The sequence below is a fragment of the Polistes fuscatus genome, unplaced genomic scaffold (assembly GCF_010416935.1).
Source record: "Polistes fuscatus isolate 324 unplaced genomic scaffold, CU_Pfus_HIC Scaffold7, whole genome shotgun sequence".
Lineage (NCBI taxonomy): Eukaryota > Metazoa > Arthropoda > Insecta > Hymenoptera > Vespidae > Polistes > Polistes fuscatus.
In genome coordinates, this window is record NW_025113151.1 from 426,782 (window position 1) to 449,834 (window position 23,053).

The following is a 23,053-nucleotide window of genomic DNA, read 5'->3' on the forward strand; positions in this document are numbered from 1 at the left end:
TAACGATTAACAAATATAAATATCTCTTGTCTTTAGAATAATATTCTTCTTCAAAATATTAGCCCGTTATTGAAGGCACACCTTTACGTCATTCTCTATTAATTTCAAGTTAGTATCATTTTGCTTGGCGATTAGTTAACATTATAATAGTACATAGTTTATATACCACTCCAAATTACACGTTAATTATATTTCTAGAATTAATTGTAACGAAATGTATTTCGTATAAACAAAAGTGTTACAAATTCTCCTAGCTTAATTGATAACATATAGTTATATACGTTTCATTATAATTCATTTTAATGTAATTGCGAAAGTTAACGATAATAATACACATAATATATAAATTTGATAAGTATATTATTATTATAATGATAATGCATATTAATTGTACCATAGAAGCAACCAACCACACATACATTTTTGTTTTTTCTTTTACAAAAGTGACTTTAATGAAATGAAAATTACTAAGCATTTTGTATCCGTTGAACGTGTTATCCATGCGATCACAAATGCTATATGAAGATAAGTAAACCTTCCTGATACCTTGTAATATTTGATTTACCTGTGATGAGGACAACCTAGAGAGAGACTCGATTACGTTGGGTACAAGTGCAATGGGTGTGGGTTGACCGGAACTGCCGCCGCTACTGCTACTCACTCCCGAGACAGCCGACATGACAGTCCCAGAGCCACCCACCACCTGTCACCACCCATATATCTTTTTACTAATTCTTTAGATTTTGTCTTATCTTGTATTTTTCGATTTTTCAAACTTTTCTATATCTTGCTTATACGTGCACGCACTTGTCATTTTCAAAAATAATCTATTATTTTCAAGTCTTTGGACTTATATATATTTTAGAAAACTGCAAGTTTAGCAAATAACCCTAAGCATGTTAATCATCTCTAGTTATTATTAATTATCATTCTTACAAAATAATGATACTTTGCTTATTTCGTTGCATTTTTCATGAAACCTTCGATTGTATATTTCAGATGTATTTCTGCTTATGTATTATGCTTATTGGTATAAGAAAAATATAGCATTTAAATAGAATACGTTCAATTAAATATATTTATGTAATTTTGTAACACTGTGCAAATAATAATAATAATAATAAGAATAAGAAATGATAAAATAATTTACCTGGAACAACTGATTACTACCAAATTGGTATGAAGCGGGAACTAATAGGCCAGAAGATGTTGGTCGATACATCATGCCTGCAACATTATCTAAAACATTCCTACATTAAATGTTTGTACATTGATATTGCATTTATAATATAAAATACGTATTATTATATATATTATTGTAGAAATATCGTTTGAACTTTACCTTGCCGCATAGTAGTACTACCAGGTCTTAAGGTTTTCATATCCGAATATCTAGGTTGCATCGGCGGGCGTCCTCTTCCGCGACCTGTTATCGGTGCCGGAAGTAATTTGGGTAAAAGCGGTTGCGGACCTTTGGCACTCATAGCCATAGCAAGAGCATTAGGATTGGTCGGTCCAACAGGACGCGCACGATTTAATCTTGGAATCTTAGCAGGTGGCTCCCAATCTGCAGCAGGTTCTAGATTCCGTTCTGGTCTAAACTTCTTAGAACAAGCAAGAATGTGTCGCGTAAGTTTGCCTTTTTGGTTATCTTCGAACGGACAATTTGGACACTGATGAAAAGCTGGGCCGCGTTCCAATCGTCCACGAGTATTATGTTCTGCTTCCATGTGGAATAATATGTCGTGAGGACTACGAACCTCCATGGGACAAAAGTTACATTTGTAGACGTAATTTCGCATATGAGGAGTTTCTAAATGATGCTGCATTACTAATGTAGACTCTGTTTTAAAATTACAGAATTCACATTTTTTCATTTCTAAGTGGAATGGTTCATTATTTTCCTTACTAAACTCTAAATTCTTGATGAGTGAATTTATAGCTAATTGTGTCTCAGCTGACGTGCTACCTTTGCCCTGTTTACGTTTCTGAGTCCGTAGTAAATCCGTTTGTACATACTCTTGAACGAGATTTACTCCAATTTGCATGAAAAATTTACCCAAAGGTAAGTCAAAGTAAGTTATTACTTTATTTCTATCTTCTTGCCTCATATCGTGCTTGTCGCTCATATTAGAAATACCAGATTCCATAACATCCGTTATATCAGGCCCGCTATCGTCTCCATCCTTTTTAGATCTCAAACTTCCCTCGTTCTCACTTTCTTGATTTCTAATATCTACTTTTTTATTTATTTCAAACAAATCTTCGTTAATATCTTGATTATCTTTAGTATCTTCCGTCATTTTTTTCAATATTTCTTCTTTTTGTTTCTCCTCTATGCTTTTTTCTAATTTAGAAACAAATTCTTTCAATGGTTTCAATGGAGGCTTTTCATAAACGTAAGGTACTATAAACGATGGTGCTTCTACCACAAACATATCATCTGTTAAAGTTGGCAATATCGGTGCCAAAGCAGGATTGACCGTAGTCATGCTACTCGGTTTGGGGCTTAATTGTGCAGTTTTAGATGTCATGGGTACCGGCGTAATAGTTGTTCTCATATTTGGATACATCGTTTGAGTGGTCATATTCATTGGAACGACCGAGAAAGAACTTGTATTAGAAACGGTATGGTGAGGCTTATTGTTACCAACAGGCATGCCGCCGCGTCCAGAAAGTATGGAGTTTGTGTCTATTATAACTAACGTAGGTTCCTTTTTACCACCTTTAACTGACTTACTACCAGCAGCTATTTCAACCAAACGCTTGGTATCATTAACCACAATGGTGGTTTTACTATTTTTCGTAGGTGACTTCAGTTTGGAATTTTCTTTATCCTTACTATCTACTCCAGCTAACGGATCTTCCGGTTTAATTTCCTCTATATCCGAACCATCGTCGTCCGCTTCCTCTTCGACTTCTCTTTCTATATAACTCGTTCTTTTAATATTACGAGAACTTCTTCTAGGCGTAATACTACTAAGATCTACTTGCTTTCTTGATTTTTTCTGTTTAGCAGGATCCTTTAAAGAACGCTCTTGAGATGTATTAAGACCATTATTCTTTGCACTATCCGTTATCTCCTCTATGTCTGGACTATTGCAACATCCATTTTCTTCGCATATCTTTACATCGGATGTATCCAAACTGCTGTCTATGATTTCAGTAGAATTATTGGATTGTTGCGTGTTACTACATGACATATCTTTACCTTCATTTATATTAGATTTTTTTAAAGCGAACACGTTGTCATTATCCATTCGTACTCTTGTGATACTCTCGTCCAAACATTCTACATCAGAATTATTACTCTGTTCGTCAACATCCATAGGTTCGCAAGATGTATTTCTACACTTGTCTTCGTTTCTAGACACTTCACTAGTATCATTCATCTCACTGACACCATCAGAAGATTCTGAAACCATAGAGTCGTTTCTCGACTTGTACAATGAACCCCCCTTATTCCTATTTTTTCTCAACTTATTTAGCTCACTATCTTCTGATTCTGTACCCCTTTCTTCGTTCTCAAAGTGTCTTCTTTCTATAATATCCTCCTCTTCGTCCTCATCATCGTCTTCTTCCTCTTCTCCCTCCCCATCCACATCCCCATCCCTATCCCCATCCCCATCTCCATCTCCATCCCCATCCTCATCCCTATCCCCATTCCCATCCTCATCCTCATCCTCATCCCCATCCCCATCCCCATCCCCATCTCCATCCCCATCTATGTCTCCATTTTCATCTCTACCACCATCACCATCACCATCACCATCCCCATCCCCATCCCCATCCCCATCCCCATCCCCATTCCCATTGCCGTTCCCATTTCCATTCCCATCCCCCTCTCCCTCCACCTCCACATCCATCTCCATCTCTTCCTTTCCTTTGCTAACAGTCTCGTTGGATGAAATTTTGAATGCGCAACCATCAGAGTCTGGATATTCTTCTTTTTCCGTATCATATTTTCCATTGATACCGTTGGGAATGACCATGTCTGAGAACAAACAGATAATGCTTTTAAAATGTTAGCAAAATTTTGGAACGTTGCATTAGAAATAAATCTTATATCGCAAAGAAATTTCCATTGAGAAATTCCATAATACCGTCTTTAACCATGTATTTACAAGACAGCTTATATAATCATTATAAACACTTGACAAATGTTAAATTTATGTCATTTTTTAAAAATGTCTTAAACAAACAAGTTATAAATCTCTTAATGTTCCAAAAAAAAAAACAGAGCACATTCTCCATAAAATAAACTAGTACAAAAATAAAAATAATTAGTAGATTACTTAGCAAACAAATAAGTTTCAAATAACATATACTGACAATGCAAACTGAGATGCACGTTCGTCAGAAACGTCATATTAAATAAAGAAGAAAATGAAAAGTCTACCTTTTGACACTTTGTCAGAATTGCTCTGAGAAGAGTCCTTAACAGGAGGTTCTTCCAATATCCCGTCCATGGGGCCACGGCTGTAGAGTCGATCTAAACAATAAATACAATAAGACAACTGACGTGAGAAGGAAAAGTTAATAGTCTATTTTTCAAAATATTCATCGAATATGGAAAAAGATTAGTAGATAAAAAGAAGAGGAAGACAAGGAGAATGAGGAGAGAGAGAGGGGAGAGAGAGGCAGAGAGAGGCAGAGAGGAGAGGAGAGAGGAGAGAAGAGAGGAGAGAGGACAGGAGAGGAGAGGAGAGGAGAGGAGAGGAGAGAGAGAGAAAGAGAGAGAAGGAGAGAGAAAGAGATAGGAGAGAAAGAGAGAGAGAGAGAGCAAAAAGAGGGAGTAAATTTTTAGCGGGGCCAAATTTTTCAAAATGGCGCTGCGAATTCCGTGCTTCTAACTCCCCTTAGAGGTGAACCCATAACCAAGAAAATTCACCTCTCGAGCTGGCACCGTTTGACGGGTCACGAATCATGTAATCCTATGCGATCTTTTTTCGAGTATTGTTCTTAGATATACACATGCACGACTTTTTGAATCGTCAAAGGAAAAGGTTTTATCGCCTCCTGGGCGACGAGCACACCCGTGCAACGCGACACACAACCACGGAAGCGAGCAGTAGCAGCAGACCGACGAAAGAGGAACGAGAGAAAGAGAGGAGAGGAGTGGAGTGGAGAAGGGCGGGAGGACAAGAGAGAGATAGATAGATAAAGAGAGAAAGAGAGAGGGGAGAGAGAGAGAGAGAGAGAGGAGAGAGTCCACGAAGCACAGCTTTTAACGGTTAGCGTCGGTCACCTGCGAGAGATGCAACGAGTCTCTACAATTTTTCATTTATTAAACTAATCAAACAGAGATTCGATTCTCTCGATCCTTTTTATTTTACCTTTTTGAATCTCTTATTCTGAGAGACTTCTGTCTCTCTTTTTCTTTCTCTCTTGTACTCCTTGACTCACTCACATATCCCCTCCTCCTTGCATACACACGCATACACGCGCGTCACACAGTTAATCTCTTCGAGTGTAAAACGTGGCTAACAACCCCATGACGCATCAAAGATCTACCCTAATCATACTTTCTCATTTTCTTTTATTCCCTAATGTTTTACATGGTATATTATGTCATGAAATATGATATTGCAAGTAGGAATAATTGAAGGACTTGGTTCGCTGATAATTAAAAAAAATAGACTAATTATTCTTATTTCTTTCTTAAAACTTGTAATCCAAATAATTCTTTAATAGTTTTTCTTTAATTAAAAACGATTTTTTGAGCCCGTACACATAATGTATCATCTCTGTGAACGACGCGCGACACGTTGCCATCGTCAACTTTAGAGAAGAGCTAAACGACATTGAAGAGGGAGGGGGAAATGCACTCGTTGAACGAAGAATCGAAGAAAATCAAGTCGAATATCCATCACACATGATTGCTTTTTTAAATATTGTTTGCGTTGTTGCCACTTCGCGCGCGTGTGTGTCGAGTTTTATGATTTGTCTAATTTTTTTCTCCTTTCGCTGTCTTTCTTTTCTTCTTTTTCCGTGTCTTACGTTAAGCACGACACGACGCCGCTCTACTGCAGTTATAGTCGTCGTCGTCGTCGTCGTCGTCGTCAGCGGTGGCGGTGGCGGCGGCTACGTCTGTCTGTCTGTCTGTCTGTCCTTTCGTCTCTTTCTTTGTTTCTTTCTCACTTCATCTCTCCCTCTCTCTCGCTTTTCTCTGTCTCGGTCACGCACCCAATAATACGCACCTGACCACCATTGAACTCCTATACAGATTTATGATAAAGTACCATTTTTTTCTCCTCGCTTACTTCGATTGACTGTACTTTATTTTCTTCTGCCCCCACTCCTTATGTAGTTATTTCGCATTACAACTTTCTTACGACGTCTCTTACGCACGATTTATTCACACCAATTGGAGAAAATAGTAAACATTTCTAACGATGAATGTCTTACACACTAGAGGACAGAAGCGTCGGTGGTAACGTTAAAACTTATGCCCAGGGCCGTACCAATTTTACAACTTTTTATTCTTCTCCTTTCTTCGTCGAGATCTCATCTTGCTGTTAGTAGGCAAGAGGTTGGATATTCTAGAGGGAATATCAAACGCTTTCATTTCATAGATTAAATTTTATATTTTTTTACATTCTGATATGTCTTTTTCTGATAAAGATAGATATCAACAAAATTGCTGATTTAAATATTATAATAATTATGAGAATAAACATTTTTGCAAAACTTTGCTGTGTTAATAAACATTAAAAATTTGGAGAAGTTAAACGTAATTTTTTTCGATTAAATAATATGTAAAATTTGTCATAACAAAATTATTACGTTCTAGAAAATATGATCTTTAGCAGACGACAATTATTAAACTCTTTCGATAGAAAATCTAAAATAAAGGAAAATAAGGGTGTAAGAGGAGATAGATACGGCCCTGGAGTATTGTGTTATTAAGTATATAAACGTAGAAATGAGAAATTCCAGAGAGATCAATTGTAAAAGTTGAAAATATATATATATATATATATATATATATATGTACATATATAATAGTATATATATATATATACTATTTTCATTAGCTCGATTGCGAGATTTACTTTACCTCGCTTTAAAAGAAAGGAAATTAGATCGCTGATACAGTTGTTTCTAAATGGAAAGATTTAGATTGATCCCGCCATTTCTTTGTAAGGGCTGCCTTTGACTCGTCGAACAGCTGCCGTGGTGGTCGACGTCTGATCGCGATTATCCCCCCAAAGAGGACCGATAATCGAAACACACACGCATTTGAAATGCCGCGCTATTTAAATTCACTGACTGTTTAATACACTGACAAATGTCGGACACGCTTAAGACTTGTTCTACACTTCTTACACACAGTTATTGTATCGATATTATTCACATATATTTGATGTTTATTTGGCTTCGACGTCATGGATCTTTCTTACCTCCGTCGCTAAAACTGCCAAGATGGCTACCGTAATCACGTGACCACCAATTTTATGACGTACGCGTTATGTTAAAGGGGCCAAACGAACCAGTAGCATTTCTTCTAAAATATCACGTGATCATATACACGTGCACGTCCAATGAGAGACTCTTCCTAAGAATAAGGGCAATCTGCAATTGCAACAATCTACGAACTACGGGGTTGACGTTAAGGTATCCGCCCTTTTCTATTTTAAGCTTTATTCTTTTTTTTTTCTTTTAATTAATTTTTTTTTTATATATATTTTCTTTTACATTCATTTTTTAAGGAAAATATTTTTTTATTTTTCTTCATTGCAAATTTATTATAAAATAACATCTTATTATATCCTTATAAACAATTGTATTTCCTATCTGATAAAATGTCTACACTTTTATAAAAATATCCAAACAAATTTATTATAAAATAACATATGTTATAGCTATCCTTATAAACAATTCTATTACCTATTCAATAATACTTTTACACTTTCACGCAGTACGCCGTGTACATTTATTAACATATTATATGTACAAGTTTATTGAAATTTGTACAATTTCAATTAAATCACATTATTACTGACAAATATGTCAGAATATTTTCGACAAATATTATTAATAATAGAAAAACTGAATATTAATTTTTTGATTACTAAATTCGTATATATACACAATCACAGACCCATCAAAATATACGAAGAGCATATCTTTTTATTATTATATCATATTTATTGTTGTACTAAGTCCATCTAATAGGAAATGTTTTTCTTTATAAACATATTTCGCACCTACTTGAACGAAATATGATCGTTATAATCTACGACAGCCAGTTTCAGCAACTGACATGCAAATGTTACACCACATATATTAATGATTCCATGCGAGAATGCACCACACAATCAACGGATTAATAATATTATTTTTAAAAGTAAGAAAAATAAATAAATTGTATCATATGTAAACAATATGATAATTTGTCTTATGGTTTGAAATTAAAGAAACAATTATTCACGATACTTTATTTAAATAAATATATACTCTATTTAAATAAAGTATCGTTAAGATAAATAATAAAGTAAAAATATTTACAATATTTACAAAGATGCTTTCTATCCTATATTTTCTTCTTCTTCTTCGTCATTAAAAGATAAGACAGCTTTATTGCGTTTGCTCTTGTTAGCTTTCTTATTATTACATTTTTCTACAGAATCCAAAGTCCTCTTTTTTGATTTATTTCTGCTGAATATTATTCGTTTAGATAAATCAGCTGGACCAGTAGATTCTTCTATAAATTTTCAAACAAAAATAAGTATATATAAAAAAAAACTAGAATACAATTTTATTCAACGTTGAATAAGAACAAATGTATATGAATCTACCTTTTTGTTTTTGTTTTTCAAAAGCTTCAGCTTCTTCGGCGGTTAGGTCTCCTGAATTTAATACAACAACAAGAGGCTTTTCTCCCTCGAAATCTTCTGCTTCTTCATCAAAGACACAAGGCAAGATTTCTTTCTGCTCAAAATAAAAAAAACGAAAATGAGGTTATATCATTTTATATTAATTATACAGATGATAGAAAATTATAAATGATAGAAATTTAAGTGAGAAATAATTAATAATAGATCAATAAAGAAAAATAAGAAATTAGTTATACACATTCTTACCTTAGTGTTAATTGTTGGTCCTTCCTTGTAGTTAATCTGTTCTTTTAATTCCCTTAAAAATTTAGGCTCTTCAGGTCTTATGTACGATACGAAATTTTTTTTAGGCATATTGCATAATATTTTTACACAATATTTATAGAAATTTATAAACGATTAATTAAATATTTATGAATATTTAGTGTAATAATATAGCATCTAATAAAATAACACAACCTAACCAACCTATGCTGCTTGAAGATTGCACGAAAAGTGTTTTCTAACGGTGTAATAATCTTGGTTCTGATTGGTCGACACATGAGCCAATCATTTGGCAGCTGAACAAATTTGTCCAAACTCTTTTCATTGAAACGCAACTTAATACAAATCAATATATATTATACATATATACATATATACTCGTGCACTATTATGTGTGTACAATACTCTTTTGTAATTTATATTGAAATATTTATTTTTAAGTCTTTTATTTCTTTATAACAAATTTTTTTTCCTATCTAAGGTTCTTGAAAATAGGTAAAACGTTAAATTGCAACTAATTTTGTTTCTTATAAAACCTGTATCTACGGAAAATGAAATAAAAATGTTCACACAATTAATCGTTTTATTTATAATATTTATTTGTGTTGTCCATGGAAGTGGTTATCTAATGTATTAAACTGTTTGCTATTAATTGGCGCGCCCTTAAAAAATTTATCAAACTTTTTTAGTTTCTACGTAGATCAAGGAGACAATTCCAAGTGCAGTTTTGCATTTCTTTCATTATAGAGCAATATTATAGTCTCGTCTTTGGTATAACTGAGTAATCATCTTCAACACCTAATTATTCGAGGGGAAATATTTTTCATTTCAATTTCCACTTCAAACCTACATTTCAATAATCATAATTTGATGAAATTCTTTCATGTATAATCAGGTGTCTAGAAGACGAAACGTTTCTTCGTCAAATTTCAAACTTATTCTCGGAAAACACAAATACAAGCTTTTATAGAAAAGATTGATTGGTAAGAGCAGAAAAGACCACCCCACGGATATGATACAACGCTCGTTTTACATAATATATATTCCAGGATATATAGAAATTTAGGAAGAAATAAATTCACAAACGAGTTACTTCGGAACTGTTAATCGCTCTGAGCTTCCCTTCAGAGTGACTAGAACGTCGATGTCTGATTTGAGCGTGATTTGTAGCGACGTAGCCGGATTCTTTATGTTTTTCCAATTGAACGACTGGTAAAAATCTTGGGCTTGGTTCGTCTAAACATTCACAGCTTATACTACCATCTAGCTCGTTTTGATAAGGAGGTGGAATGAGAAGACTTTCGGTAGATTTAGTAGGTTGAAAATGTCGAGTATTACCAGTGGAATAAGACGTATTGTTATTTATTCTTCTGTGTACCGTACCCGTAGGTGTTTTAGCACGTCCATGACCTCCTTTTCCAGGTCTTTCAGCGCTGTAAGTCTTTATTGTAGCTGTATCAAGATACCCGTAACCAAATCCGTATCCACCGAAAGCTTTTGTCGTTAAATTATCCCATGACTTGGGTTTGGCATATTGAAGGCACGGTGGTGGTCTTTGATGAACATTTGGATCCCAGTAAAGAGTGTCTGTACTTAAACTCGTAGAACAAGAAGCTACGCTATCAGCAGTAGTCGATACATCGCTACTAGTAATGGAATGAAGACTATGGCCAGAAGACCTGGAGCAATTGTGCGTGCCATGTTGTTGCTGCTGTTGTTGCTGTTGCTGTTGCTGCTGTTGTTGTTGTCCTTGTTGTTGTTGCTGCTGCTGCTGTTCTCGTTGAGCTTGTGCCGTATGTTGTTGTTGTTGCTGCTGCTGTTGTTGCTGTTGTTGTTGTTGTTGTTGCTGCTGCTGCTGCTGTTGTTGTTGCTGCTGCTGCAAATGTTGTTGCTGAAGATGATTTTGTTCATTTCTAGCTCGACGTTGTTTCTCACGTCTTCTACGACTTGGGACACAATTTGGATCGCAGCAGGGACTAGCTAGATCATATGCATCCAAACTACCAGTATCCGATTGTTCTCGACGACGATTGGCACTTGAGATGCAAGCTACGCAGAGACTATTTTGTTGAGAATGATGAACTGCTAATACATCTCCACTCGTCGACGAATTTTGTTGCTGTTGACAAGATTTGTGCGATTTCATTTTCGCTGGAGTACCGCTCATACCATTTGCTTGATGATAACTATGACGCGAAGAAGTGGATGCACCAGATTCACTAGGCATTTTTGAAAGAAATTGATGATGATCGCTTCGAGAACGTGGTGGCCCTACCGTTACCAAACAAGCTGCGCGTGGTATCAAACATGGTCGGCCATCGCCAAACTGAAAATACATATATATAATATTACTTCATCGATTATATCCACCAGCAATTTTTATTAGTATTAATCTTTATAATCACCAAATTATAAAGTAAAAGATGTTCCGTAGATGTTGCAGGCCGACAACATTGAATAGTTGACGAATTAAAACTCGAAGATGGTGATGGTTGATTAGGATTACTCGTTATAATACTACTGGGTGTTCTTTTACGTGCTGGAAGTGAATGGGTTTTCCATCGACCCATTAATATGGAACGTTCTCTTTCGCATAATCTTTCAAGTTCACCTAAACGTAACTGAAGAGCACGTTGTAGCTCTAAGTAACGCATATGTAATTGTACCTAGAAGATCAAATTTCATTTAGTCGTTTATCGAATTTAATTATTATTTAAATATTATGTTGTTGTCCCATAAGTTCTTTCCGCGCCACGCTATGTATGACTTCGAGCCGGCTATGTTTGTAGACATGCAGGCTTATTTATTGTCCATTTATGGCATCGATTTCAGTCGTCTTACAGCTCTTTCAAAGTACGTTTCGTTGGAGATAAAATCTCTTTTAAAATCTTTTTTTAAAAGTCTCAACAATTTTGGAAAGAGGGCATAATGAAGCTTCCTGAGAGATGAAAGAAGATAATAGAGCAGAACGGTTCATATATAGCACAGTAAATCAACCTTAAACAACAAATATCGTTAATTGAATTCGCATCAAAAAAAAAAAAGGAAGGAACTTATGAGACAACCTAATACTCGAGACAGTTCTTATTTGTAGAGTGCGATTTGAAGATAAACTTTTTTATAAGTGATAATTGTTATACTTTCATTAGAATAAATTATATAAAAAAGTATAAATGTGGTTGTTTATACCTTTCTTACACAGTCTTCAAATGATACGACCATTCTCATTCTGGTATCACAGTTCTTTATAAAATTAACGAGAGTAGTGTGATCGGCTCGATCCATTTCATGACCATTTATGGAAAGTATAACATCACCTTCTCTCATACCTGCTTTGAATGCAGGCCCATCGTATTCGATGTAATCAACATAAGTGATCATTTCTATCTCTTGTTCTCTCTTATAATGTATACCATAACTCTGAAAAAAAAATTATTTTAATAATTAATAATAAATAAATCACATATAGTTGCTACAATATTTATAATATATTTCTAAATTACCAGTTTCAAAAGAGAGAGAGAGAGAAATGATAAATTATTTAAAAAATATATAAGATATTAGATGACACGTATTCTTTGTGGCTTAGCAAAGCAAAAATATATAAAACATAAAGGTGAATGCATATTTTACCTGTAACGTGAAACCATACGTGCCATTTTTCTTTTCCACGATAATGGTACGGCGTCTCCTATCCTCATCCACCCTTGTCACACGATCCGACTTGGATCGTTCCAGTACAGCCTGCAATATAAATATAAACGCATCTATTCAATTAAAATTCAAACTATAAATAATTATACAGCATGATTCTCGTGCAACTGTAACGCGATTTGGTTGCGCGATTTTACTTTTCATTAGAATTAGAAGAAAAATTCAAATTCAAAAGAATTAGAAAAAAAGAGGAAAGCGATATAAGCTCGCGATTACATATTATTTTCGCAAACGCGATAATGCATGTGCACTTTTTAATTACACTATTATTTTTAATAAAAAACGTTTCTTTTCTTTTATATAAGGACATCAAATCTTCTCGCCGTTTGAAATTAAAAAGGATTGAAATAATATCGTCGATAAAAAATTATTATGAAAAGTTACACGGTCTTTAGTTTATTCAATGATCTCGAAAATGTCAACGTTCTACTCGAACGTAAGCGTATTCATCGATAAAAGGTAAACAGGTAAAGAAGCTCACCGACCCTGAACGACGAGACGAATCACGAACGAAGAATCACGTTTCACATGACGCTAACCACACATAAGTATCAATAATATAGTAATAATAAAAAAAAACATAAGGAGGAAAAAATTAATCAACGCGTTACGTCATTAGTTACATCTACAACTTGAAAAATTTTAATGAAGAAAAATGTTGCAAGAATGTACAATCTCTATGCAGTACTTCGATCCGTTCATCGACTTGATTTTTTCTTTCTTTCTCTCTCTTTGTGCTATCTGTTCAACCCTTAGTAGTTACTAAGTTACTATTACTCGAATTGCATACATATACGCGCCTTACATAGATAAAACCCTCCTATATTATTATGTAGTATATCATTAATACTAATACTAATCCTGCTATCAAGGTAATAGACACAGAAATCGTATGAAGAAGCATAGAAAAGCAAAGAAAAAATTATTTAATAACGGTAAATCAATATTAGAAAAAGTAAAGATAAAACACTGTATGATAGATTATATTATATCACGATGTATATATACTATTAATAAAGGAATGAATAAATAATTACACATTCGACAACACCACTCCATTCCTCTTCATCGCTGTTGTCAACGCCGCTTCGATGTTGCTGGGCAGCTGTATCGGAATTCTGTGGAGAACCGTTGTTCATCGCTCGATCGTTAAATAGACAATAATTTAATTTGGTAAACACTTGTCACCCTAGTTTAGAAATATTCAAATAAAATTAGTAGTTGTTGCGAACATTTTCACGTTCATTTTTATACTCGTTCCGAGTAGAGTTCTCTCTGGCCGAGGTAAACGCGCGTTACGCTGGATTATATATGCGGTTTGTACTCTCAGCTTCATCCTCCATCCCCCAACCCCCGGACTCCTCCACCACCTCTAGCACCTTTAGTGCGCCTGCTCGAATATATCGGTCTATCCACCCCCTTTTCGAGCCGGTCTCCTGCGAGGGTGGAAAAGAGATTGATGAACGAAGGGCTGATAATGGCGAAGAGAGACTTCAGAAAGAGAGACCATTATACTCTCTTTCTTTTTACACGGTTTTAGAGGGTGGGTTAAAAGTGGAAATGTCATTTTTTAAATCGTCTACCTTTTTCGAGATTTGGTAAATTCATTTTCTTTTACATATTATCAAACTACAAGCCTAGTTTGTAAAACTATAGGTTTAACAATAAGTCCAAACCTGAAAATCTTTCGAAAGAACTAATTGATTCGTGAAATTTCTTGGCAATTTTCGGCCCACCCTGTAGAAACCCTTTCTCTCTCTCTTTCAAAGGCATATGCATTCTCTTTGGGAGAAAATCATTTCCGTTGAACGATTTTATGTGTTTTCGCGTCTAGATGGCAATTTATTTTTATGTGTATGTAAATATACTCTTGTTTATGTACAATAGAAATATATATATTTTGTAAATTTATTTACTAATTTATGTAAAAATCGATTTAATCGTTATAGAAATAATTTTTCATAGAAGGAATTATTTCGTGGAAAAATTTCTGGGTGATTATAAAATTTAATGATTATCTTTCTAATAACCGACAATTTCGAGTAATTAAGGTTCATCAGGGTGATGAAGTAATCTATCACTCCGAAATACCAAGAAAAATGACATTAGATTAGGAATAAAATAATTTATATTATTTTTTTTAATTGTTAATACTATATCAACAATAGATAAATATTGTAAATTATCTATTATTTTGATTATTTAATTTATTATTATATCTATTATGAAATTATTAGAAAGATATTGGAAACAAGCATGATATTATTATTAAGAAATAGTAATTAGAAAATGAGTATGTCTAGTATAGATACTATTCGTGACTTCTTTGACTTCCCTATATATCATTAAGCTACTTGTTGTCAGGTGAATGCACTCGAGTCAACCCGACGAAAATAACGTGCCTCGACATTGCGGATGCACCTTCCGTTTTCTTGATCTAGAGATCTATTATAAATAAAACGATAGAGAGAAAAAGGTACAACGAAAAGGGGAGCTAATACTTATATACTATAAATATATATATATAATTTTCCGGTACCAGGAATCGCGCGAATCCGAGCCTCCTGGTTGAGAACCAGGTATCTTAAACACTAAACGACATATTGGAACTCTAAATATATATATATATTATATTTTATTTATTAATATTTAATATAATATTAATAAATTAAAAACAAAAATTTGTTCCTTTTAATCAAATCGAAAAGCATTATTATTTTTTCTTTTTATTCTTTTTTTTAATAACTTTTGTCTCTTTTTTCATCTGAATAATGTCTTTGCAACTTGACGAAATTTCCATTCTTTTGAATTTTGGAATTGGAGGAGGTCTTGGTTTAGGGACAGGTACGTGTCTACAAAACAAAATAAAAAAATAGTAATAATAAAAATTACAAAACAGGGAGATTAATAAAAAGAAATTATTTAACACAATAAAATATTATTTATCTAAATCATAAATTACTTGAAAGCAATATGAACTTCTTGAGTCATTTTATCTTCTATTACATTTATCCAAATATTAGATTGTGTCTTTGGTTTTAAGCATAATCCTTTATGTAGGCAACATCTGTAATCATCGAGTTCTTCTTGTACTTGAACTTTTTGTCTCCATGCCTCTTCCCACTTACGTAGTTTTTCTTCTTCACATGCTTTCTTTTCTTTGGCTTCGATCTCTAATTTTCTCTTTGCCAAAGTCTTCTTTGACCTCTTCTTCTTTTTCTTTTTCTTCTCATTGATACGTTCGGACATTATTATTTTATGTGATATTATTATTTGAATAATTTATGTTGTCATTAATATGATTTTTATTATTTATTTGATAAGCCTCCGCCGTCTATTGTATAATAAACAAAAAATTTTTCATTTTAAATAAATAATTAAAATCATGATTATAAAAAAGTTTACTTTTGGTATGTAATAAAAAAAAAAGAACATTGAAACCATTCTCAACAATTTCATGTTAATTGATTGAATCTTAAAGATGAATTCAAGTTGAAAAAAAACCTTATGTTCTCTCTCTCTCTCTCTCTCTTTTTCTCTTTTCTCTCGTCTTTTTTCTATGCATATATAAGTTTTGAAGATAATTCAATAAAGATAGTTTTTCCACTCACTATAATTTTTCTAAAAACAGGTCTGTTTACAGTTACAAGTTGGTTGTTCTTTGATAATGCATCCACATTTTCTTACAGGTTTCTCTTTAAAAAGTTCATCAAAAGTAGTTCCTTTTGTGCCACAACAGGGAGCACAGGTGATGTCTTTAATCGGTTGAGGTGAACAACAGGAGAGACAAGTATTTGCAGCGGCAGGATGACTACAAGTTAAAGCAGGTTTTACTGTTTGCATACAAGAAGGTGCATATGGTGTCTGAGGAGAATAATTTTTAGAGTTAAGATATTCTGGCTGACATTGTTGTTGTTGTTGTTGTGATCTAAAATATGATAAATAATATTGAAATTAATCATTATTTCATTGCAAAATAAATCACATGGGCGATATAAAAATGTAAACTAACTGTGAGTCAAGACAATTGGAAATAGGTTGTTTACTGGATAAACAACAAGGTAGCGGTTCACAATGTGCTTGTTTGCACTTATCCATATTAGATTTAGTTTCAGGACTTGTCTTGGAAAGACAACAAGTCTTTCCTTCGCCGCTGCCATCTGGACTTTTTTTTACAGGACAATTGCATCGTACAGGTTCTGGTAAAAATATATCAGAAGGTATTCTTTTACATTGAAATACTGGACTATCCTCGGCTCCTTTGAATAAGTAAGGTTTTTTATTATGAGGGATTTGGAATTGAGTAACTATTTTTTTTCCAAAACAGGATACACGTATAAAGACAGTGGCTTCGCCGACACCTTGTCCCGTCGCTGTTGTAATCCTGAAAGTACTTTTTAACGATCTGCATGGGTTGCCATTTTTAAATATACGCTGACTGAGTAAATCGTTTATCAGATTTCTTAATTGTATCTGATGAGTGCCAATTAACATTACATCTGGTAATACTCCAGGTGGAAGTTTTTTATAAACAGACATGGTTACAGGAAAACTATGAATTGGTTTTTGAAGAACATTATTGGGTAGGGCAAAAAGACATGACTTTCCTTTTTTAAATACTTGAACATCACCGCTAAGGCAAGAACATTTTTCAACGGATGCTTCTTCGTGAATATTGATAGGTGGTAAACCAAGGACCTGTTATACATATGTCATACATGATTCTATAATTATTTTATTCATAATAGTAATAACAAATACAACCTGGAAAGAAACGCAAGTTGTCACTGGTAACATTTCTTGATGTATAGCTCGAATAGCTGGAATGTTAATTTTGTCTACCAAAAATTCAATGAGAAATAATTGTTGATTATCATCCATATTATCATATTAAATAATTAAGTTCAATTTATGTGGAAAGTTTTTATTAATTTGCTCACAAATTTTGTCTAAAATATAATGATATATCTAATCTTTACTCTATAATTTAAAACTGTCATTAGAAAAAAAGCAAGAAAAAAAAAAGAAAAACAAAATTTATATATTATTTATAAGATAGATGGCATCCTTTCTGATAGAATTTATAACTACATTCGTATATGATAATCATATACAGAGTCAAATTATTCAACTACAAGAATTTCTTTATGTTTTCTTTTTCCTCCCTTTTTTCTTTTTCTTTTTTTTTTCATCAATATCAGTTTGTATTTGACGCGTTTCGTATCTGATCGGAGGTCTTCTTTCAGGGCCCTTAGGTGTTCTCATTTCTAATTGTAAATCTGATTTTTCGTCAGCACCGACCAGTCCTTTTTTACCAATTCTCAAAATAAAAACATCATGTTCTGGATCAGGCGAACAGTCGGGTCCAGTTGCATCACATTCCGGCGAGACCGTGACCGTTGGTTGCTTGTTAGCTTCTCCATTCAAAAGACCAGAAACTTTGAGAATCACAGCTTTGCCGCAAGCTTGCACAGGACCTCGACTAGTTTGAATTGGACCAGCCGGTTTACTTATGCCATTGCAAAAATCTTTCTTCGATTTATCTTCTAATATACTGGGTGGATAAGAGGCTGGTTTGTAAGCTTCCGAAAGACATAAGCTTTTAGGATCATCCGATTGAATTTGATCTTGCGCTCTGGCGCCAGTTGACCGACCGCAAGGTAAACAATTATACTCTTCCAAAACGCAAGCACGACAAGGAAGATCGATTATCGACTTCTGTGTCTGTACATTTTCAGAGTCAACCACTCGACATTTGTATGCCAAGGATTTTTCATTTAATTCTTCTCCTTTAAATACATAAGCAGATCCTTCACTTATTGATTCCGGTGCCTGAAATTCTGTAACTATCGTCTCACCAAAAGCAGACATTCTTACATAGAGAAAAACTTGGCCAACTTGTTTCTCATTCATTATTAAAGGAATTGAATCTTCAAAGGTCTTGGGTGGTGGTATTTTCCTATGCCAGCATTGCAACATCTCCTTTCTTAATGCAGCAAATTGTTTAGTTAATTCGAATTCTGCAACGCCCACTAAAATATCTGGTTTAATACCTTCCGGCATCCTTTTTCTTATCGTCATCCTCACAGTAAATTCCAACGACTTGTCTGTCGTCGTCTCATGATCCATCGCAAACATCACTGATTTACCAGAGTAAAAATATTCAATGTCATCTGCTATACCAGCTTGTGGCTCAAATAATAAATCAACCGGAGTTATCTCAATGTTATCTTCTTCCGTAAAATGTAAAAATTCTAAACCAACACTAGTTGGTACGAAAAACATTTGATTCAATTTTGCTAATCTCTTGCCAGTTATTCGGTGGATACAAAATTCTAGCAAAAAGAGATATTGCTCTTTATTATTTTCGGCTAAATCTTCGCGTATACCGAAAATAGATGATTTAGAATTTTTTTTAGGCATTTCCAATTGTTTCATTTTTTTATTACTCTTCCTACCCTTTCTTCTTTGTCCCTTTAAATTTCCCTCTTTCATGAGGATATTTTATGTTGAATTTTATTTTCATTAATAATTAATAATAGAAATTTGACTAGAGATGATTTTTGAATTCAATGTTTTGAATACATTTCGTATCATTGAAAGATACTTTTTGTAATGTGTTATTTTTTATTAGTTTTTAGGTTAAATCGATAAAGTGAATATGAATTTGGCGATTTTTATTTTACACAAAAATAATCTGATCGATATACATGTTTAAACTATTTTTAGTGCCTGAAGTTAGAGATTAAAAAGTTAAGGCAAAAAAATAACGGGTTATGCGTTTTTAATAAATTACTGAGTAAAGAATTTTGATAAAAAATTGAAAGTGTGCCGCCATATTTATGGTATATTACTATTTATTAAGAATAATTGAATGAATTAATTAATAAATGTTAAATTTTGATTAATATACCAGATCTTCTATTACCGGTGAGGTTTTTGAAAATGTCCCTTCGACATTTTTATCCGATAGCGTCTTCTTATACGACAAATTAGGCCCATCGCACAAATGTATAGGGAAACAACTATGTTCCATGAAAAGGTAAAAATAGGTAAGTTAAAAATTGAAAATAGAAAGGTCAGTGTAGTCACTTATGTTAGATCTATCGAAGCGAACCTATTTAAACCGCACTCTAGTAGAATCGAATTAAACTGATTGGATTAATAAAGGTCCCACGTGATTAATTACAGACGACCCTGTGGCGCTACCTACTGAACTTGATCCTCGTATAGTTAACGCGATTGTTGAAAATGAAAGATCGTGGTATGCTCGATCGAAAGATGCTTTTCTTATTTACGAATTTTCATCTTGCATTAATCGATTTAAATATTCTTATCAAAATGCCATAGGTATGTCATTTCCTTCGTAAATATTATAATATTTATTTGTAAAAATGACGTTGAATATTTTCAGGTTTTAGCAATGGGATTCTAGATTTTCAAATGGTCTATTGAAAGTTTGATAATATTCAAATGTAATCGATGATAGATAAGTGGTTCTTGGAAATATCTGACGTCATTGATAAAGTAGTTTCTTTTTCTGTTCATATGATATCAACTATCTTTTCGTATGTACATATTATAGGATACATATTTTTTCATTACTTTCTATTCAATAATTAAAACTTAACCCATATTTAAGGGCCGCACCGATCCTTTTATTTTTTGGAACACCCTGTATATAATCCTGAGTGTACATTAATGATCGTATAACGAATCTCTGGACTTAATAGTCCTCGTCGAATATTAATTGTTACCCATTAAAAGTAATCGAAAGATATATACCATATGTACCATATCAGCAATTTCGACCAATCGAATATTAACCACATAAACGATAGATTGATTCAAATTCTAAGGAACTAATTCTTAAAATATTCTAGCGACACTAATTTTTTAATAACTCATATAACTCTCAATCACCAGATCTTTTTCTACAGGATGCTTTTAGTTAGATTTTTAGTTTTACAATGGAAAATAAGTTACCCTAAAAGGTCTCATAAAAGAATAATTAATTATTCAAGTCAGCTAGGAAATTTGAGCTACTTTTTCAGTTAAACTATTAGTTTATTTTGATTTACTCTCTCTTCAATGCTGTTTTTTATTTATTCTTTGTATTTTTAAGATCGAGTATCTGTATTTCCAAGATCTAAGGAATATGAGTATCAGAATATTGAAAAGAGACGTTTGAAAAATATGCCAGAAGATAAATTTCTTAATGGATTTCAATGTAGCGCGAAAAAAAAAGATGAAAATAAAATACCAAGGTATTCGTTTTGTATTTGTCAAATTTTTCATATATTTTTATTTCTATTATTTGTAATTGTAATAATAAATGAAATAATAATTATTAGATCCGATGAGGAGCCACGTTACATTTTGAAGCTGCCATTTTGGTGTAAAGACAAAACCAAAAAGAAATCGAAATCCACTGTTGAATCTATCAATTGTTATGAATATAATCGATCGGAATACAATAAACAAAGATTTGATCATGACAATCACAATATTCAGGTTTAACTTTAACTTTTTATTTTATTAAGCGAATGTTTTATTTTTCTATGTTTTTGTATTTTTTTTTTAGGATACTTTTACTTTTTTAACTATTTTAGTCAATTTATGGAAGGAACAATTTAAAACATTTTATGAGAATGATTGCGTTAGCGTGCGTAATTGAATATCCGGTGTCGTGTTTTAGTACGTCTCTAAGAAGACGTATTTTTAGTTTATTAACAATAAGATGAACCTTATAATAATTCGTTGGGAAAGAAAAATAATTCGTTTGCGATTAAATTTAGACTTTAGAAAAAGATGCCGAAAATATTGTCAACTCTCGAACAAAAGTATTCAATCCTACCATATGTCCTATTGGAGATGTTTGTGGTAATTTGTTTAAAAATGATATAGAATTATTTATATATGTTCATTGAATTTCGAATCAATCTTACAAACAAATATATATATATATAAGCTTTATTTTGATAGATTGTACTGGAAAAAAATCAGATGCAGAAAAAGAAACCAGATGGCAAACACTTTACGAGCTAACTCAATTTCCAACAACGGATACGAAACGAAACGAGGAATTTCGAATGCTTACAAAGCCTTATCTTCACGAATTAAATACATGGTATGCTAAAAATGTACCAACGAAACTTCATTTGCCAATTCAATGGAAAGGAAAACGATCAATACCGGAATGGCGATTTTCGCACATGTGAATTAAATTATCTTGAGTATATACACACGTGCGCATATCTACTCTTCTCTTTAACATTATTAAAAATAAAAAAGAAGAAAGACAAGAAAATGTTGAAATTCACCAACGATCGAAACTATCGTAAATCAATTTCGTTTGTTTATCTATTTATCTCAAGAAAATTGTATACGTTGATGTTAAACAATTAGTTTCGCAATATTGTCGGGGACACCCTATATATAATTAAAAAAAAAATTAGTATTTGCGCCTTATATTCCGGTACTCAATTACTATTCGATTCACGTGACGTCGGCCAAACCACGAGATCCGATTATATCGATAGTCTCGACATTTGACGACAAATGTGTAAAATCGATGCGCAAAGCGATACACGAATAGCGCAATAGAGACGCGCTCTTTCGGTCGCATATAGTACTCTTTTATTATACGTTCCTTCAAATATTGCATCATGTTCTTTCTTTAAAAGAACATCGTAAGCTCAATTAGCAAGATCTGTTAGAATTCGTCGCTAATTTTTTCATCTGCTTGATATTACAATTTTCTATTTTGAATGCGTATAATTATAAATGGAACATTATTAGCAATTGTTTGTTTCTCATCTAACGATATTATAATATTAGGTTTCCTTATCTACTTTTTAAAGAATCATGTTACGAATATCCGCTGATATTGTGGTGAACACGCTCGTGGAATTTGAAAACTGAACGTCGTTGCAATGAAACTTGACGCAATTTAACAAATAGACAGAATTTCTTTTCTAACTTCTCTACGAGGTGTTCCATCAAAACTAGAACACTTATTCATACAAGCCCGTTTAAGTGGACTTTTCAAATATTATATAGGGAGTCCAAAATATGCTCCAAATTACTCAAGAGATTAATCAAGAATAATTGAAGAATATTAAAAAACGAAATGGGTTTAACAAACTCCTAGTCATTGTTTCTTACTCATTCGCGCATAGATTCTACCTATTTTATTATTACCGTATTGCATAAGAACAAAAAAACTCGTGTTA

At 33.1% G+C, this 23,053-nt stretch overlaps 6 protein-coding genes across 8 annotated transcripts in view; 1 reads left to right on the forward strand and 5 right to left on the reverse strand.

Annotated features, from left to right (window-relative positions):
- The window catches only part of LOC122523944, a 6,599-nt gene extending 1,305 nt beyond the window's left edge, over positions 1–5,294 (reverse strand). The window contains exons 1-5 of the mRNA XM_043645931.1: positions 4,892–5,294; positions 4,400–4,492; positions 3,855–3,994; positions 1,343–3,683; positions 1,151–1,239 (exon numbers count right to left, since the gene is read on the reverse strand). Coding sequence (XP_043501866.1) covers positions 1,151–1,239; positions 1,343–3,683; positions 3,855–3,994; positions 4,400–4,492; positions 4,892–4,928 — 2,700 coding nt within the window. The 5' untranslated portion in view covers positions 4,929–5,294. The remainder of the gene's footprint in view (positions 1–1,150; positions 1,240–1,342; positions 3,684–3,854; positions 3,995–4,399; positions 4,493–4,891) is intronic.
- Positions 5,295–8,485: 3,191 nt separating this feature from the next.
- LOC122523945 (uncharacterized protein KIAA1143 homolog) lies at positions 8,486–9,331 on the reverse strand. Its single transcript, XM_043645932.1, has 3 exons — positions 9,087–9,331; positions 8,802–8,934; positions 8,486–8,707 (listed from the first exon to the last, which is right to left on the reverse strand). Exons 1-3 carry the CDS (start codon positions 9,192–9,194, stop codon positions 8,532–8,534), a joined length of 417 nt encoding a protein of 138 aa, XP_043501867.1. The 5' UTR covers positions 9,195–9,331; the 3' UTR covers positions 8,486–8,531.
- Positions 9,332–9,678: 347 nt separating this feature from the next.
- On the reverse strand, positions 9,679–20,030 carry LOC122523820. 2 transcript variants are annotated; one of them, XM_043645696.1, is made up of 7 exons: positions 19,936–20,030; positions 19,747–19,843; positions 13,856–14,254; positions 12,738–12,848; positions 12,294–12,524; positions 11,510–11,770; positions 9,679–11,430 (listed from the first exon to the last, which is right to left on the reverse strand). In XM_043645696.1, exons 3-7 carry the CDS (start codon positions 13,955–13,957, stop codon positions 10,183–10,185), a joined length of 1,953 nt encoding a protein of 650 aa, XP_043501631.1. In that variant the 5' UTR covers positions 13,958–14,254; positions 19,747–19,843; positions 19,936–20,030; the 3' UTR covers positions 9,679–10,182. The 2 variants fall into 2 exon arrangements, with proteins under 2 accessions (XP_043501631.1, XP_043501630.1); XM_043645695.1 differs by having other exon boundaries at positions 19,732–19,843.
- On the reverse strand, positions 15,505–16,067 carry LOC122524196. The gene is made up of 2 exons (XM_043646326.1): positions 15,781–16,067; positions 15,505–15,670 (listed from the first exon to the last, which is right to left on the reverse strand). Exons 1-2 carry the CDS (start codon positions 16,065–16,067, stop codon positions 15,532–15,534), a joined length of 426 nt encoding a protein of 141 aa, XP_043502261.1. The 3' UTR covers positions 15,505–15,531.
- LOC122523822 lies at positions 16,358–17,965 on the reverse strand. The gene is made up of 3 exons (XM_043645698.1): positions 17,583–17,965; positions 16,831–17,516; positions 16,358–16,746 (listed from the first exon to the last, which is right to left on the reverse strand). The coding sequence occupies exons 1-3, from the start codon at positions 17,697–17,699 to the stop codon at positions 16,440–16,442; spliced, it is 1,110 nt and encodes a 369-aa protein (XP_043501633.1). The 5' UTR covers positions 17,700–17,965; the 3' UTR covers positions 16,358–16,439.
- A 2-nt stretch (positions 20,031–20,032) lies between the features above and the next one.
- LOC122523824 lies at positions 20,033–22,964 on the forward strand. 2 transcript variants are annotated; one of them, XM_043645700.1, is made up of 6 exons: positions 20,033–20,168; positions 20,233–20,386; positions 20,944–21,085; positions 21,173–21,332; positions 21,617–21,701; positions 21,804–22,964. In XM_043645700.1, the coding sequence occupies exons 3-6, from the start codon at positions 21,015–21,017 to the stop codon at positions 22,037–22,039; spliced, it is 552 nt and encodes a 183-aa protein (XP_043501635.1). In that variant the 5' UTR covers positions 20,033–20,168; positions 20,233–20,386; positions 20,944–21,014; the 3' UTR covers positions 22,040–22,964. The 2 variants fall into 2 exon arrangements, with proteins under 2 accessions (XP_043501635.1, XP_043501634.1); XM_043645699.1 differs by lacking the exon at positions 20,233–20,386 and having other exon boundaries at positions 20,034–20,168.
- The last annotated feature ends 89 nt before the right edge of the window (positions 22,965–23,053 follow it).

What these genes read in the sequence shown, in the direction of transcription:
- LOC122523945 (XM_043645932.1), bottom strand. Translation starts at nt 9,194, where the DNA reads ATGCCTAAAAAAAATTTCGTATCGTACATAAGACCTGAAGAGCCTAAA. An exon ending in GACCAACAATTAACACTAAG is followed by an intron (nt 8,935 to 9,086) that starts GTAAGAATGTGT and finishes TATTTTGAGCAG; the next exon opens with AAAGAAATCTTGCCTTGTGT. An exon ending in TGAAAAACAAAAACAAAAAG is followed by an intron (nt 8,708 to 8,801) that starts GTAGATTCATAT and finishes GAAAATTTATAG; the next exon opens with AAGAATCTACTGGTCCAGCT.
- LOC122523820 (XM_043645696.1), bottom strand. Translation starts at nt 13,957, where the DNA reads ATGAACAACGGTTCTCCACAGAATTCCGATACAGCTGCCCAGCAACAT. An exon ending in CGTATGGTTTCACGTTACAG is followed by an intron (nt 12,525 to 12,737) that starts GTAAAATATGCA and finishes TTTTTTTTTCAG; the next exon opens with AGTTATGGTATACATTATAA. An exon ending in TTGAAGACTGTGTAAGAAAG is followed by an intron (nt 11,771 to 12,293) that starts GTATAAACAACC and finishes TTGATCTTCTAG; the next exon opens with GTACAATTACATATGCGTTA.
- LOC122524196 (XM_043646326.1), bottom strand. Translation starts at nt 16,067, where the DNA reads ATGTCCGAACGTATCAATGAGAAGAAAAAGAAAAAGAAGAAGAGGTCA. An exon ending in GAAGTTCATATTGCTTTCAA is followed by an intron (nt 15,671 to 15,780) that starts GTAATTTATGAT and finishes TTTGTTTTGTAG; the next exon opens with ACACGTACCTGTCCCTAAAC.
- LOC122523822 (XM_043645698.1), bottom strand. Translation starts at nt 17,699, where the DNA reads ATGGATGATAATCAACAATTATTTCTCATTGAATTTTTGGTAGACAAA. An exon ending in CAACTTGCGTTTCTTTCCAG is followed by an intron (nt 17,517 to 17,582) that starts GTTGTATTTGTT and finishes TATGTATAACAG; the next exon opens with GTCCTTGGTTTACCACCTAT. An exon ending in TCCAATTGTCTTGACTCACA is followed by an intron (nt 16,747 to 16,830) that starts GTTAGTTTACAT and finishes ATCATATTTTAG; the next exon opens with ATCACAACAACAACAACAAC.
- LOC122523824 (XM_043645700.1), top strand. Translation starts at nt 21,015, where the DNA reads ATGCCAGAAGATAAATTTCTTAATGGATTTCAATGTAGCGCGAAAAAA. An exon ending in ATGACAATCACAATATTCAG is followed by an intron (nt 21,333 to 21,616) that starts GTTTAACTTTAA and finishes GATTAAATTTAG; the next exon opens with ACTTTAGAAAAAGATGCCGA. An exon ending in TCCTATTGGAGATGTTTGTG is followed by an intron (nt 21,702 to 21,803) that starts GTAATTTGTTTA and finishes TTATTTTGATAG; the next exon opens with ATTGTACTGGAAAAAAATCA.